At 37.7% G+C, this 15,283-nt stretch overlaps 1 protein-coding gene across 4 annotated transcripts in view; it reads right to left on the minus strand.

Moving 5' to 3' along the window:
• Nucleotides 1-15,283, minus strand: part of GABRG1 (gamma-aminobutyric acid type A receptor subunit gamma1) — a 58,597-nt gene that overhangs the window by 3,127 nt on the left and 40,187 nt on the right. For 3 of the 4 annotated variants that reach the window (XM_055796678.1, XM_055796681.1, XM_055796680.1), the window contains 5 exons: nt 12,834-13,054; nt 9,970-10,052; nt 8,524-8,661; nt 8,258-8,410; nt 4,893-5,104 (listed from right to left, as the gene is read on the minus strand). In XM_055796678.1, coding sequence (XP_055652653.1) covers nt 4,893-5,104; nt 8,258-8,410; nt 8,524-8,661; nt 9,970-10,052; nt 12,834-13,054 — 807 coding nt within the window. Of the gene's footprint in view, nt 1-4,892; nt 5,105-8,257; nt 8,411-8,523; nt 8,662-9,969; nt 10,053-12,833; nt 13,055-13,955; nt 15,277-15,283 lie in introns of those variants that run through there. The other variant, XM_055796679.1, reaches the window with a different exon arrangement.

Raw genomic sequence — 15,283 nt, forward strand, 5'->3', positions numbered from 1 at the left:
AGTAATTCCACAGGCTTTCCATAGCAAAGACTAATATAAGCACCTTCAGTACAATACATAGAAATTCTAATATTAAAGAAAACAGTTCTAGGAGCTTTGTGAATTATGAACTGCTGTATATAATTAGCTCATGCAGGCAAAAGATCATGAATGATTTTCACCTGTCACAGTGAAAACTGGGTTGTGCTGAGATTTGGGAATAGTGGATAATTAGTTACACGGACAGGGTTAGCTGATCCCATCTACAGAACACAAACGAACATTTTGAAGTCAGTCACAGCTTGACAACTGGGTCACAAGCAAGTCCACAAGCAGGCTATAAAGCATCACTACCAAGGGAATGATGATTCTCCCATTATTTGGAGTCTTTAGAATGAGACTGGATGTGTTTCTGGAAGCTACATTTTCACCAAAAACAAGCTAATGAGGTCAGTACAGTATTTTGGTGAAGTTTGAGAGACTGAAATACATAAGGCCAGGCTACATCATCTAGCTCTCCGATGTTAAATCCCTAAACAATGTGCCTCATCTTTAGAAACCCAAGACATAAGACTCCCTAGAATGCCATTCAAGTCACTGAAACCGATCAGTTCAGCTCTTAATTCTTACTTTTAGTTTCTGTTGGCATAACTGAACACTCCTGCAAACTGTTAAAAAACTCATTGTAATAGCTGTTAAGATTCATAAATAATTTTCATAGAAAAAATCTGGGTGCGTTATTGCTTAGTACCTAAACTGTTTACTACTCCCTTTCTTGCAGCTTTTGCCTTTTCACTTTCCTTTTACTTGCACTACCACAGCGCATCTTTTGTCCCTCATTATTTTGTTTCCATGCAGTTCTTCATTCTTCATCCTAGTTTTCCTGAATATTTCAAAAAGCATTCTCTTTCTCTGTCTGTCCTTTCTTCTCTTTATAAATCTCACAGACTTTTTAAACTACTCGATAATCCTCTTTCTTTCAACTCCCCCCACCTTTGACATCTCTTCTCCAATCTTCAGACTGAAGACAGGTGTTACATCAACACTACTCTTACATTGTTTTCTCTCTTTTCTACCATCTCCATATTTTGTCATGTAAGGAATAAACACAGCAGGAAAGGATGCAGTCAGAAGAACTAACTTGGTATTGAAGTGTAGAGAAGAATCTCTCTTCAACAATTATATCTCATAGAAAATGAAAAAATACGGGAAAAAAAAAGATGAAAAGCAGGAAGACACATCATTTAGATTCTTGTTATGTTTTAGAGTGCTGTTGTCCCAATTTCCAGGGAATTAGTTTGGCCAGTACACAGATCTCAATACATTATCAAGAAGGCACTCTGTTGCTGCAGGGACATTTTACGCAACGTCCCAATGGGTGATGCTAAAGCAGTGCAGTATCCACCACACTTTCAAATAGCTTTATTTAATAAGTGTCTTTACCAGAGGAAGTTTCACACAGACTGCTGTTTCAACACTTTTTTAGACGTGATGACCTGGGGAGCTAATTAGCATCCTAAAGGACCTCATTATTCTTTTCAGTTATGATAAAATACTGACAATACAAAAAAACAGCAATCACATACATCTACCCTAATATGAGGCATTACAAACAGGGCTGACTTTTATAAAATATGAGAAGTTCATTTTTTAAAAACAATTTTAACTAACAATTTTTATTTTTTTTTAAGATATATAGGGAAAGATGCTTATTTCTGACTTATGCTTACTCTGGCTTTACAACAATTTTATGACTGTTGGCTCTGGCATGACTTGTTTCTACTAGTGGGGGTAAAACAGGAATCCCCAACTCAGACACACCACGGAAAGAGGAAAAAGTAACTACTGCTTTTCACTGCTCATGTCACCAGCACGGACTGAGGCTGGCTACTGAATTATGGGTTTGAAGAGATGGCCTGAGAGAGGCAGAAAGACAGTGCCATATCATTGGTCTGACTACCTACAGGGAATACATAAAATGTGTGTAAGACAGAGACAACGTGACAGAAGATGGGAAAAAAAACCAACATCTCACAAGAAAATGACCTTATATCAATTGTCAGAGAAACATTAAAAAAAATAACACACAGATACAGTAGTACATGCTGATTATTCATGTACATGCCTTCTGATATTGTAGATAAAACTCCATGTACAGCAAGAAGCACTTATAATACACTCTGATAGGACCAAAACCAAATTATTCTACATCAACACTAATACATGTACAAAAGAAAGCTATCATCTGTGGAGATCATAGCACAGGTGATGCATTCACTTCAGGTAAAATGTTGATCAGAACAAGATCCACAGCTAATTAAGTTTAATCTTTCTTGTCCAAACTCATTATCTTTACTAATGTAGATTTACATAAGCCAATTCATACTGCCTTTCTTGAATAATGCCAGCACATACTTTGCAAGATAAAACTGTAATCATTTGTAAAATCTCACCACTTTTTCACAAGATCATTTATTTGTACCTTATTGGCATCGGTACCTGGAATAATAAGCTTTTATTGCTTTTTGCAATAGAAATAGAGGACCTATGCAAGGCAAGTTTTCCATTGTAAATGAGAACTTATCAGAAGGAATTAAACTGACTATTTTAATTAAATTGGGGGTTTGAGTTACATATCCATAACTACAAGAGAAAAAGAATTAATAGAAGTCTTTGTCAAAGATAAGGGGAGGGGGGCGGAGAAAAAATATGGATTTGTAATTGTATGACTTCCCATTAATCAGATGGCTTTTTTTAATTGTTTGATTTGGAACAATAAATTTTATAGGTTTTTTATAAAACATCACCAAAAAAAACCCTATTTACTGAATTAGAAACCTTGCATCTAAGTATATTAAATTAAATCTCCCCTTTTTTTAGAGTAATCTCTTATCTAATACGGTCTTACAGCCATAAAGTGCTGAAAGATTTCTGTGAAAATTCTATGTGAAAAGATGGTTGGTTTTCAACTACTTCGAAATAAAAAGCATCCTTTAAAAACACAGTAAATCACAACTGAACAGTGTTTTGAGTATTATGTTGGTAATTTTAATGTTAGACCGAACCCCAGCTATTTATCCAAAAGGTGTCATAGTTTCTATCCCACCATTATTCTACATTTTCAATTGCCATATGCACTGAAAATCTCAAAGCATTTGGCAGATTACTGCACAAATGGCTGATGTGCGAACAGATTCTGGAAAGTCTTGTTACTCCCTTCAATAGAATATTCTTGCAAACTACTTCAATGGCTTCTGATCTGGCAGTGGCTGATCTTTAATATCTCCCTGGTTTGAATAACCACTATTTCCTCCTCTCTTCCTCTTCTGCTCGTCGTGCATGCTGAGAGCAGGCCTATTTCAGCTCCCTGTTCCCTAAGTGTTGTTGAGACCTCATTGCAACAACAGCCTGAAAATGAACCTGCTATGCTAACACCGGGAAGTCCCCCAGATTCTGCAGCCTCTGTTACCATTCATCCTCACTGCTCAGCCGTGGCCCCTGCCAAAGCCTGGTTTCCATCCCTTCCATTATGCCCATGCTTGCTTCTACTGCAAAGAGAAAGGAGGTCTGAGGTTTACATTTTCCAGTGTTCTTGGCTGTGCTGGATTCCTTGAGGATCACAGTGATGTGCAAACAAGGCAGCACAGGGCCCTTCACCACTAGCCTTATCCCAAATGCACAGTTGATCCACTCAGAGCAGCTGACTGTATGAAATGTAAGGGCTCTTGTTTCCCGGCATTAAGCTACAGCAGCCCCACAGTGCCCCAGGAAGCCAGCCTCCTACAGCAGCGCTGCTCAAAATGGGCACCCCAGTGCTTTCCTACTCCAGCCACAGGATGGATATGGTTCATAACAGGATTGCTGCATTTCCATGTCCGGGATTCTGTAATTTCAATTTCTGTTTGAACTTACACAGGTGATATTCAACCTTCACCCAGAAAAGACAACTGGTATTGTGATTCAGCTATACTCCAGCTTCATTTGATGAAATGACATGGAAGGGGGCTTTATAACACTGTCCTTCCTCTTATTCTCTCCAAAAAATGACTACAATCAAGCCATGAGTGTTCAAACGAATAAGCTATTTAATGTCTTTACTTTAATGTTTTATTAGTTTAAAGATTAGCTTTAAATATGTGTACTGGCTTCCAGCTATAGATTCTTTGGAAGTTTCAGTATTCTTACTACACGAACAGAAAGCCTCTTAAGATGGAGTTAATACTTGTTCCTGGGATATGTGGAGGTTCACACCATACAAACATCAGCTTGTAAAAGCAGAAGGTTCATTTTACCAGAAAGAAACATGGAAGTAAATGAAACAAGAAGACCTAAGGTAGAATTTCTGAAGTGAAAGGAAGTCAGAATACTGACCAATAATAAGCACATCTTCCTTTGCAAAGCTAGTGAGGTAAGACCTAAGTTAGGTGGTGCAGATCCAAACAAATCCTCATACCTTCAGACCATTTACATTATCGCTACTGCTACAGTCTTATCTATGGTTCGCTGCCAGGTGCTGTTTTCAGAAACACCATGCCAAGATAGACCTGTCTCCATGGGCACATACTCCATGGGCAGCTCTAGAAGCACAAAGAGTTTGGGCGTGGGACAGAAGCATGGAATATTGTATCAAACCACTCTCTAGCTTATTCTCATGTGTCTCTTTCTTTCACATGAGTGGACTAATCTAAAACTTTTGTTCATTAGTAGTATTTACAGGAAAATAGTACAAGCCCCCAGCTGTAAAAGAAAAAAACAAAACAAAACAAACCCCAACAAAACCAGACAAAATAAATATTAGTGTCTGAACATTAGCCTTTCTACTTAAGAACGAGTCTTCCAAAATTAATGCTATAATAAAGAGCATTCTGCTTTGCTTCTGCTTTTTTTTTTTTCCCTTGTTTAGCTAAACTTACTGATGGCTTAGATCTTGCCTTCTTTTCTTTTCCTTTGTCCCCTTTTCTGTTGCTGGTAAAATAATGCAAGGTGCCATATTCCATCAAGGCAGCAAACACAAATATGAAGCAAACTGAAACAAAAAGGTCCATTGCTGTCACATAGGAAACCTTTGGGAGTGACTTCCTAGCAATTGTACTCAATGTTGTCATGGTCAGCACCGTTGTAATGCCTGTTTGAGAAAGAACATAAAAAAGACAGGAAAAGAGAAGTGTATAAGGAATCCAATCATAGTCACAAAAAGTCCTCAAATTAGCCCCTAATTCATTCACAAGGCATACAAGAACTGAGCCACAGCAGGGTTCACCACTGATCACACCCACAGACATCAGTGCTATTGCAAAAATCTATCCCTATGGATCCAGCAGCCATCATACAGAAGGCAGCACATTTCACCTTCAGTTTACATCTCTCCCATTTTGAACACGCGCTGAATAAACAATGACACTAAGAAAATCTGTGTAATTCAATAGACAAACAGGTACAAATAAGCACGCACATTTTATAAACACAAAAAAAGTCCTTTGGCTCTTGGATTATTAAATGTACAAAAGGGCACATTCAGAACAAAAGGTGTGCTATTTATCAATTATTTCAAACTTCCAGAAAATATGAGAAAAAGGAATACTGTTTTCAATTATTTGTTTCTGACATGTAGCATATCAAACTAGATGACCTTCATGGCCTTTCTTACGTCATTCTCTTAGTTACTAAATATTTTTTCAATACTGTGTCTTAAGTAATAGAAAATGCTTCCCTTAATTCACTTACAAACAAGTTAATTAAAAGAACAAGCTGGCCTTAAGAATGATGTATTCAGAATCTCAACTATACCACTCTTCATTGGTTTAATATTTAGGAGGTATTAACATTTTCTTCTTATATTTGATGCCTCAGGGAGATGCAAAGCCTTTTTCATAGTAGTCCAAAATTAAGATGTGACCTATCCTTTGGAAAGTAATACTTGAACACAAAAATAATTTGTTATTTACATGCACAGGCTGATTGCAAAAAATGCATTACACCAGTCTATGGCTGTCTATGGCTTTTAAGTCAAAGCATGGAATCAGGGCTCACTGTGGACTGACTGATCCTGCAGCAGGAAAGCGGTGTTGATTTTGCAACAGACTTCCCAATGAAATTACATGCCTAAAAGGGCAAACAGCTCACCACAGAGTTTTCCAAAAGAGCTTCACTTCCACTAGATGCTTTTGAAAATCAGTGAGGCATTTCTCTGCATAGTGAAATGTCCAAACACCTTCGATCATCGAAAACCTTTTGCTTTGGGAAACCACAATCTGTCAGGATCTTTCAACATATATGGAAGAAAAAGGTCCAAGACTTTTCAGTGTACCAGACCCCAGCACAGCCTCCAGGTGGGAGGTCACACCCACCATTCCCCTTACTGACTTCTGTTCAGAGAGGGCAAAGGGAGACATGGACATTTCCAGTCCTCTCCACTATGCAAAAGGCATACAGGGGTCTGTCACAGGGAGTAAACCTTCCACATCACGCCTGCCTGCCATGATGGACTTTGCTTAGTTTTGGCTTTCTTGTCTAAATTTCTCAGACCTTCTATAAAATTGTCTCTATTTGAATGGTATTCTATTTCTTCTTCACCAGAACATCTGCATGTAAGAAAAGTCATCCTACAATCTGTCAAATGATGGCTTCTGAATGTTCTTACAAAAGGAGCTCAGAGTTAACTGCAGGGAGCTGTAAATATGACATTGCAAATGTTTGTAGTACATCTCAAGTTGATAAAGGTTAGTACTGCTGAGGTGGGAGCATGAGAACTCTAGCTTAACCATAAGATCAAAGGCAAATTTGCTAGGTTCATGACAGAGAAAAACTACTTTGTAAAAACAACAAACTGGATACAGAACTAGCAGGTTACCAATACAACAGTTCCTGTTACAGCTAGCATCTTTCCAGATGGTACCCACAATGATGTTCAACGATTAGTCAGTCAAAGAAATCTCATAAATTTCTAAATCAAGATTTGAAACTACAAAGAGACAGTTTCACTTATTTATTCAAGATTTTAGGCTCACTTCACTAAACTTTGCAGTACTTTTGAATAGCATAAAGATACAAGACTCAGATTTTCTTCCCTTACCTTTTCATTAGCCTACTGAGCCATGCTCATTTTTGCTTGCTTGCTTTCTTGGCTTGACTGCAGGTGGTTCAGTTTCAGTGGGAAAGGCAGGGAGTTAAAGCTTGGACTCACCCTTCTAGTAGGGAACACTCCTATAATGTGGGAATGGGGTCTTCACAATCCTATAAGCTGATGAGGAAAATAAACTCACTTCTCTCACTTCCTAAGATGCACTCCCAGCTCTTGAACTTTCCCCCCGGAATCGGTCATCACCAGTTTCACTAAAAGCATCTGTCACTGCTAAGCTCGAAGCTGCTAGTGTGTATCCTCTGCACACACAGCTATCATTCTTTCTGTGGGGACTATAACTCTTCTCCAAGGCAGCATATGAATCCTAACCAAACACAGGAGACTGACACCATGCTAAACCAGCCAGCCAAGATGACACTAACACAGAATTATCTCTGTAGCAGAACTTGCAACATACTTCAGCACTGTCAGTAGTAAAAGCAGGACAGTGAGTAAGTTTTTGTGAGGTATATGCTTAACTGCTTGCAGTGCAACTTTGGTTGCAAATTTCCTATCCTATCCTTGGCTTAAAAGAAAAACTTGTATTATTTAAAAAACCCAACAACAACAAAAACCAACCAACCAACCAAAGATCTTCACAGTTTTCGCCTGTATAGTAATGACAAAACCATTTCACATTATTCCACATACATTCAGGGAAGAGTCGAGTCACCACGCCTGAAGGTATTTAAAAGATGTGTAGATGTGGTGCTCAGGGACATGATTTAGTGACAGATTGGCAGTGTTGGGTTAACAGTTGTACTGGATGGTCTTAAAGGTCTTTTCCAACCTAAATGATTCTGTAAGTCTATGATGCTAAGTGAAGTTTAATCATACTTGTCAGACTAATGACTGCCATATTGCCACCCCTGCAGCTGACAAAAAGAACATAAAAGAGAAAAATTGTATCATGTGAACAACAGCAGATCCACAAGGCTTGAATCAGGATTTGCAGATTTCCATTCTCAATACTCCCTCCTTAAGCCCTGCTGTGCACCCACAGCAGGATCCTCCTACTCTTAATCTTACAGTTCAAGAGAAAGGTGACCAATGGTCACAATCTGAAGGGGAATAAACTGTGGTTGATTTACTGTCTGGTGCAGATTTGTATTCCTGGGGAGTACCAGACCCTTCAAGGTTGATAAAAGACATTCTTACCCAGAGAAGTCCTTGCAGGAACTGCATCCTTATTGATCCAAAATGACACCCATGAAAGAACAACTGTGAGTATACAAGGAATGTATGTCTGAATAGTAAAATATCCCATACGTCTGCTGAGATCAAAGAAGATTGTCATAATAATATAATCACCTATAATTTAAAAAAGGAAAAAATACTTTAAAATAGTTTTCAGTTGTATCTTCATCTGTTAGTTTTGTTCTACAAAGACATTACATGAAATAAAACTTAACATTTTGCCTTACCAGACAAGGTATGAGAAATTTCAGTTGTATTTCGTAACCCTACAAATGCAAACTGATACAATCTCCAGTATTTTGGATCTGCCACTTCAACAGAGGTTTTCTTCCATTTGTATTCAATTTCATTTCTGGGATATCCATCTAGAAAAAAACAGAGCAAATCAAGCGTTCAGCCACAGTATATACCAAAGCATGTTTTGTGATCCCTTAAGTTGTTTATAAACTAAACCAGGGCTATACATAAAGTTGATCAGAGAGAAAGCCAATCTATAATCCACCTGATACACTCTAAAAATTAACCACAAAATATCTAGCCTCAGTTTTAGGCCTAGTTAAGTGTATGATTGATCAAAAACAATGTAAATGTTTAGGAAATATCTACACAATATTATGGAACTCAGATATGAAAAACTGCTGCAGAATCATGACTATGAATTAATACACAAATGTACTATACATTATCATTAAATAACAAAAAAATGCTTAAAAGGACAGACACTTTTTAGTACATATCTTTATAAAATTCCTGTTGATGTGTATTGAAAATTTCTTTATATATCATTCCCAGAATGGATCTTTGTGGACTGATTCACTGTCTAGTACTTCAGCTTTAAGGAAACGCAACCTTCTTGATTTTCATGTGTCTCACATGTTGCCCCACATTATCTTGCAGAAAAGGCAGAAATGAAATAAAGCAAGACTCACTGGTGTGGCACTACTATTTAATCAATGGAGCTACCAAAGCTCACTTAGCTGCAAGCACTCAAGAAGGAAGTATTCAATGAAAACATTAATTTAAAAAGCACCACTAATGTTTGATTTCATTGCCTATTAGGCTTAATATTTAGGAATGACTTATTTAGCTGTGTTCAGGTGGGTTTGGTTTCTTTTGCCAGTAATAGTACAATTCCCTTAGAAACTGTTGTGTTTTTTTTAAATAATATATACTTGATATTAAAGAAATGAAGCCTGAAAGTTGTGTTTCTTGCTCACATAAATAAGTCCCACTGAAAGGAGGAGGACTTAAGACTGATCAAGCATTTCCAGGAACAGGTTGAAGAAGACTGATCTTATTTTTCCTTTTAAGTATACCAGATGGAACTAATTCAAAGCTGGCAAGTCTGGCAGGCATAAAAAATAAAGTTCTTCCAAGGCAATAGATTTCCATTAACTGGAATGGGCATTGTATCAGATCCTAAGCAAACAGATTATTTTTAAAGTTGCACCTAAATGAAATGCATGTAATTCAACTCAGTTGTTACTGCATTTAATAATGCATCAAATAATGCAATAAATCTAACCAAAGCATAAACAGGTCAGTTGTTTCCTTCACTACAACACTTTAAAAAGTAAACACTTGCTCTCTTGCTGCCAGAATTTAAGGAAATTTAAAGCCTGAATGAAAGTAAAGATTAAAAAAAAAAACAAAACCAGTATTTTACCACCTACAGCTTGAAAACTCCAGTGGACAGGAGTGTTCATCCATAGGAAAGTTATGAAGCTGAAGATAACATTCAGCATTAATTGTCAGCCTAATTAGAAAAGGAAGGGAAAAAAAAAGAAAAAAGATTATATTCAAGCATCCAGACACTTCAGACTAGATAGTAAAGAACAAGTACGGATATCAATTTTGCCAATTAATGGATGTTACACATAGCCAACTGTGTATCTGCAAGAAACATGCAGCATCACCACCAAAGAACAAAAACTATCATCATATGCAACCTGACAACCTGCATCGTTTTGACTGGCATTTCAAACCACTTCAAAAATTTCAATTGATTTGGGGGGATCTCTCCACTCTTTACCAGAACTAGGGGATAAAAAGAAGGGACTGAAGGCAGGGCAAGGAGGGGAGTTTATGATAGCAAACAATGGAAGTTTCTGAAGAACACATTTGTCAAATCAAATTGCATTTGGCATAACTCTATGTGGTGGCTATATACACGAGAGAGAAAGGGGGCACAGGGGGGACATGGGCTTGCTCTGTACTCATGGAAGCAGTTCTGGTGAAGACAATAGAGTGTCTAGGAAAGAGCAGACTTGGTATTTCTGCTCATTTAATGTCTAAGGCATTCAAGTAATCAGACAACTCACACACATTTTAGAAGTGGTTTAGGACTTGTAAGGGTATCAGCTGAATCACTTACTGCTTTTGTAAATACTAATCACAGATTTCCAAAGAGCTTCCAAGCAACCAATACAAAACCCAGTTCTGCTAACTTTCACTAGGAAGCTGGAGTAAGGGGTTAGACTCCAAACTGCCTACTTTGCATTTAAAATTCCTGTTCCTTTGCTGGTAAGACTGTGAAGAAAGTCAGCATATCTTTTAAAATCAACTTGAAAATAAACATAACACTTGCATACTTGACTGTATGCAGTACTTACATACTAGACACAAAGGGATGGGAAAAGGAAGATTCTGCCACATGCTGCCAGAAAGCTCTCTAAGTCTGTGAACAAAGTAGTTATTCTACACAAAGTGTCACTAGGATCTTTCTAGAAATTTGTCCTGGGCAAAAGAGAAGTTTATAAGGGAAAGTGTATTTCTTGCCATATACTGGGGCGAAAAAGAAGAAACACCCCACCACCACCATATTTCTAAATAAAACACTTGCATCTCTCTGAAGATGCTTTTCAAATTTGCCAGCTATGGTATATGCCTTTATTGCCTTTGCTTTCCATTTTCAACCTTTGGATAGTCAAACGCTTAAAGAAAAATAAAACAAAACCAGACTTTTACTAAAACCAGCACAACTAGACCTGGAATCACTGGTAAGTGCAATGGATGGACAAGGACTAGCCTTAAAGGAGACTTAGTAAGCCTAACTAACAGAATCACCACGTCTGCTCCCTGAATTACCAGCAGGGAAAGAGTGGTGGCACAGGGCAGCCCATGAACCTGGAGCACTGTCAGATCCTATTATTGTTCCTTCAATAACCAACATATGAACCTCTCGATGTTATTCTACCTTAGGCCAAATTCAGGCCATATCCTCACCTATACAGATGTTTGCACACTGCAGTGCTGGGTGAATATCTGTGCTGCTGTTTTATTACTAGCTCATTGCACTTCAAATCTCATACTCTAGCACAGTAATTCTAACGTACTGCGCTGGGAGAGCTCACATGCTTTTTTTTGTTGCATCTGTTTGTTTCTTTGTGTTACTTAGACCCTGTTTAAAAAAAATTGTATATCGAAACTGAATGGATAAAAAAAGGGTAAAGTCCAAGTATGACTTTAGAATTGTTAGCTACAAAAAGAAAAAAAATAAATATTAGTATGTCAACAGAAGAGGCTGTCTAGAGATTTTTATAAACACCAGCATAATTAACTGTTTAAAAAGTGCTCTGCAGAGACAGTTGTATGCTCTCAAATGAAACATACTAAGAAAAAATACTTTAAAAAAGAGTATCTTTTTAAAACATTCTAAATTTTCTTACTTCTGATACAGAAGACTTTTATAAATTTTTCATACAACACAACTAGCCTGCATATGAAAAAGCATAAATGAATGAAAAGAAAGCAGTTAAAAGGTGAGTCATTAAGAGAATATTCACATTTATGGCATCCTCTGCATGGACTGCTTCTTGATCAGCTTCTAATTCGTTGCAAGATTTTTTAGGCATACTTAATACAGCTGAGAGATGACCCTAAAATGCTTTCTGTAGACTACAGCCTTTCAAGAACTGTTTGAAAAGTGGCTCAAAACTTAGTATCAGCCCAAGCATCCCCCATTTGCCAAGAAGAATTATCACCAACATGTTTGCTTATGCTTAATTTGGATGAACAGATTTGTTGATTTTAACAGCTTGGGAGGGTAAACATGTTAAGAAGTATATGCAGGACTGGGGCCTTAGCTTTAATCAAACTTCTTACGATTTTTATTATCTGAAGCATTTTGTATCTAACTTATAGAATATCATTTGGTGAAAATTAAATACTGAACTATTTAGAATAGAAAGTCTGCAAAACAATTTATGACTAGATCTGCAGTATCTTCGTGACAGACCACCATGGTGCTACATACTATATAACATCTATTTTTAATCTTGCTTGTACCTAAATGAAATTAAAATTTGCTAACCCGTTCGATCGTCTTTACCCCATTATCTAGGCAATATATTTCAATACTACTATTTTCATGCTTTTCATGATCAAATAATCTTTTTTTTTTTCCCTTTATTAAACTCCTTGCAAATTCCTGTGGTCCACAACAAAAGAGCTGCCAAGTATTTGATTCATATTCATTATTTTCATATTCCTGGTCATAACAGTTTTATTTTTTTCTACTGACTTAATAAAAACCCACCTTAGAGTGTATAATACTCTTCCATCACTCCAGATTCGAAGCAAACGATTTGGAGTTGTAATCCAGTGAGCATCAGATTTCCTTGAGTTCCGGAAGAAAGTGTCTGGAATCCAAATCTTTCCAACCATATTGCTATTAAGCATAAGCACTTTCATTGAGCTGTTAAATTTTAGACGACTGTCATACCAAGTCTGGGCAAAAATTATATCTATAGTGTATTCCTAAAAACAGAGAAACAACCATATCTATGTATAGGTTTACCAAAGTCTGCAAGCCAACAATTTTTAATTCATATATAAATCTGAGGCCACTTTTTCTATTATTTTTTGTATCACCATTTGCAGAGTACACAGCAGCCTGTTACCCCAAACTGTGACATTACAGGCTGATGAGTGATGCATACAGCATTCTGCCCCTACCTCCTCTGACACATTGATTAGTTACAGAAGAGGAGACATGATGGGAGCTTGGTGTAACTTGGAGGTCCCCACACAGTGCATTCATCTCTGGGGCCTTAGCCAGAAATTTAAGAGCAACCTTAACACCTCAGGGCTAGACAATTTTTTTAAGACATATTCTACATATCTTAAGAAGCAAGCTGAACAAACTTTCTAGATCTTCCACCAAACTTTACACCATGAAATTTAAGATCCTTCAAGAAATTTCAGATTTTGAAAAAATAATGAGTATGCGGGAAGTAAACACCACAGTTTGCAGAACTATCTGTTACCATCTGCCTCATACATCTACCTACATACACACAAAAGTACACACAATCATAACCAAGAAGGAAATTTCTCTAAAGCAATTCCACGTTACATATTAAAGCCTCAAGAAAGCTTCTTTGGTGATGGAAAGTCAAACTCCTCAGTAGCCTTATGGCCAGAAAAGAAAGCTGAAAAACAAAATAAAACAAACAAACAAATAAAAGGAAAACCCACAGCCTTTTAATGAGGCAATTCTTGACACAGTAAAACTTGAGGGAGATAAACATTACAGAGGCAATGAGATAACAGTTTTTTAAAGAATCCAGCCAGTGGTTCCTGCACTCCAAAGGAGCAAAGCAGCAGCCTTTTCTGAAACTCTTGTATTTGTCACAGGTCCAGACCACACAACTCTGACCTTAAGGGTAACAACAGCCTCTCTACTTGATGGAAGATTTGATCCTTCTTGCATGGCTGCCCCATGAGGGCTCCAATGGGCAACTTGGCAGCTCTTCTGAAGGATGAAGAGCTGGAGAGCAGACGTAGACACTTGCTGTTGGTTGTTCGCCTCTCAGATTTGGGATGAATGGGAAGGGGGAAGAGAGGAGACAGCGTTTCAAACTCTTGCTTGAGGCAAAGGGCTCACCACCAGTTTACTTAGTCAATAAAAATGCACAGTACAGACAGCCAATTCTTGTTTTAAATAAATTAAAAGTGGAAGGCTTTGCTGGTTGGGGTTGCGGGGTGCGTGTGTTCATTTTACTTTTAAATAATCACAGCAGCCAACTGGACAAGTTACAGGCTTCTCACTCATTTCCGCAACTGATACCATCCATCCTCCAGGAAAGTTTGTGAAATTTGGTGCTTCACCCTTGAGAAGTGTCAAGGCAGATACTACAGCACTACCTAAATCTCTCTCAATTTTCCCACTTCTCCAGGAGGGAGAAGAACAGGTTCCAGAAATACATAACCAAGAGGGAGGGTTGCCCTTGCTTTGTGATGTGTGGCAGATGAATTACCACCTGGACTGTGGTAACTCAGTGGCTCTCAAAGGTTATGAGTAACTAGTGTGTGAGGCAAACAGTGGGGTGACAGAAGGAACAAAAGGAGTAATCAAAATTGCATTTTAGAGATGACTTTGCTCTAAAACTCTGCTTATTCCTTGAAAAGCACTGTCATCAGGGGAAGATTCTGCAGGCCAAAACAAGTCCCTGATTATTTTATTTCTGTAAGCAATGTTCAAGACACCTGTGAAAACCCAGGGCCTATTTAACCTTAAACCTCAAATTTTTGTGCTCATCTATAGTGGTTACAACTGGAAAGGAAACTTGCCTTGCTGTAGTGTAAATAAGAGCCCAAGGCAGTGCAGAGGAGAAGCGTTTTAGTGGGCTTAAATGGAACAGAATGAACAAAGATTTACATGTTGCCTTTAGAGTACAAATAGGAGAAAAAAAGAAGCCAGTGAGTGAAATCCACAGACATGACCAAATGTATGAAAAGAGTAGAATGTGAGTTTGAATGTGCTACTCTAAGCAGCCACTTCACAGTAGCACTGTATTGTCTAAGAAAAAGAAATTTATCAAAGTGTGATCACAGTCAAATGCACCCAGAGCAAGAAAACTCAGGTTGTCATAGAATACCAACCACCCTAACAAATTAAGATAAAAAAGGAAGAGGAGCTCACAGATTATTCTGAACACACAAAGCAAAGGAACAGCCTCAGTGGACCCAGATGCTTGTATTCTC

The sequence above is a fragment of the Falco peregrinus genome, chromosome 2, assembly GCF_023634155.1.
Source record: "Falco peregrinus isolate bFalPer1 chromosome 2, bFalPer1.pri, whole genome shotgun sequence".
NCBI classification, from domain to species: domain Eukaryota; kingdom Metazoa; phylum Chordata; class Aves; order Falconiformes; family Falconidae; genus Falco; species Falco peregrinus.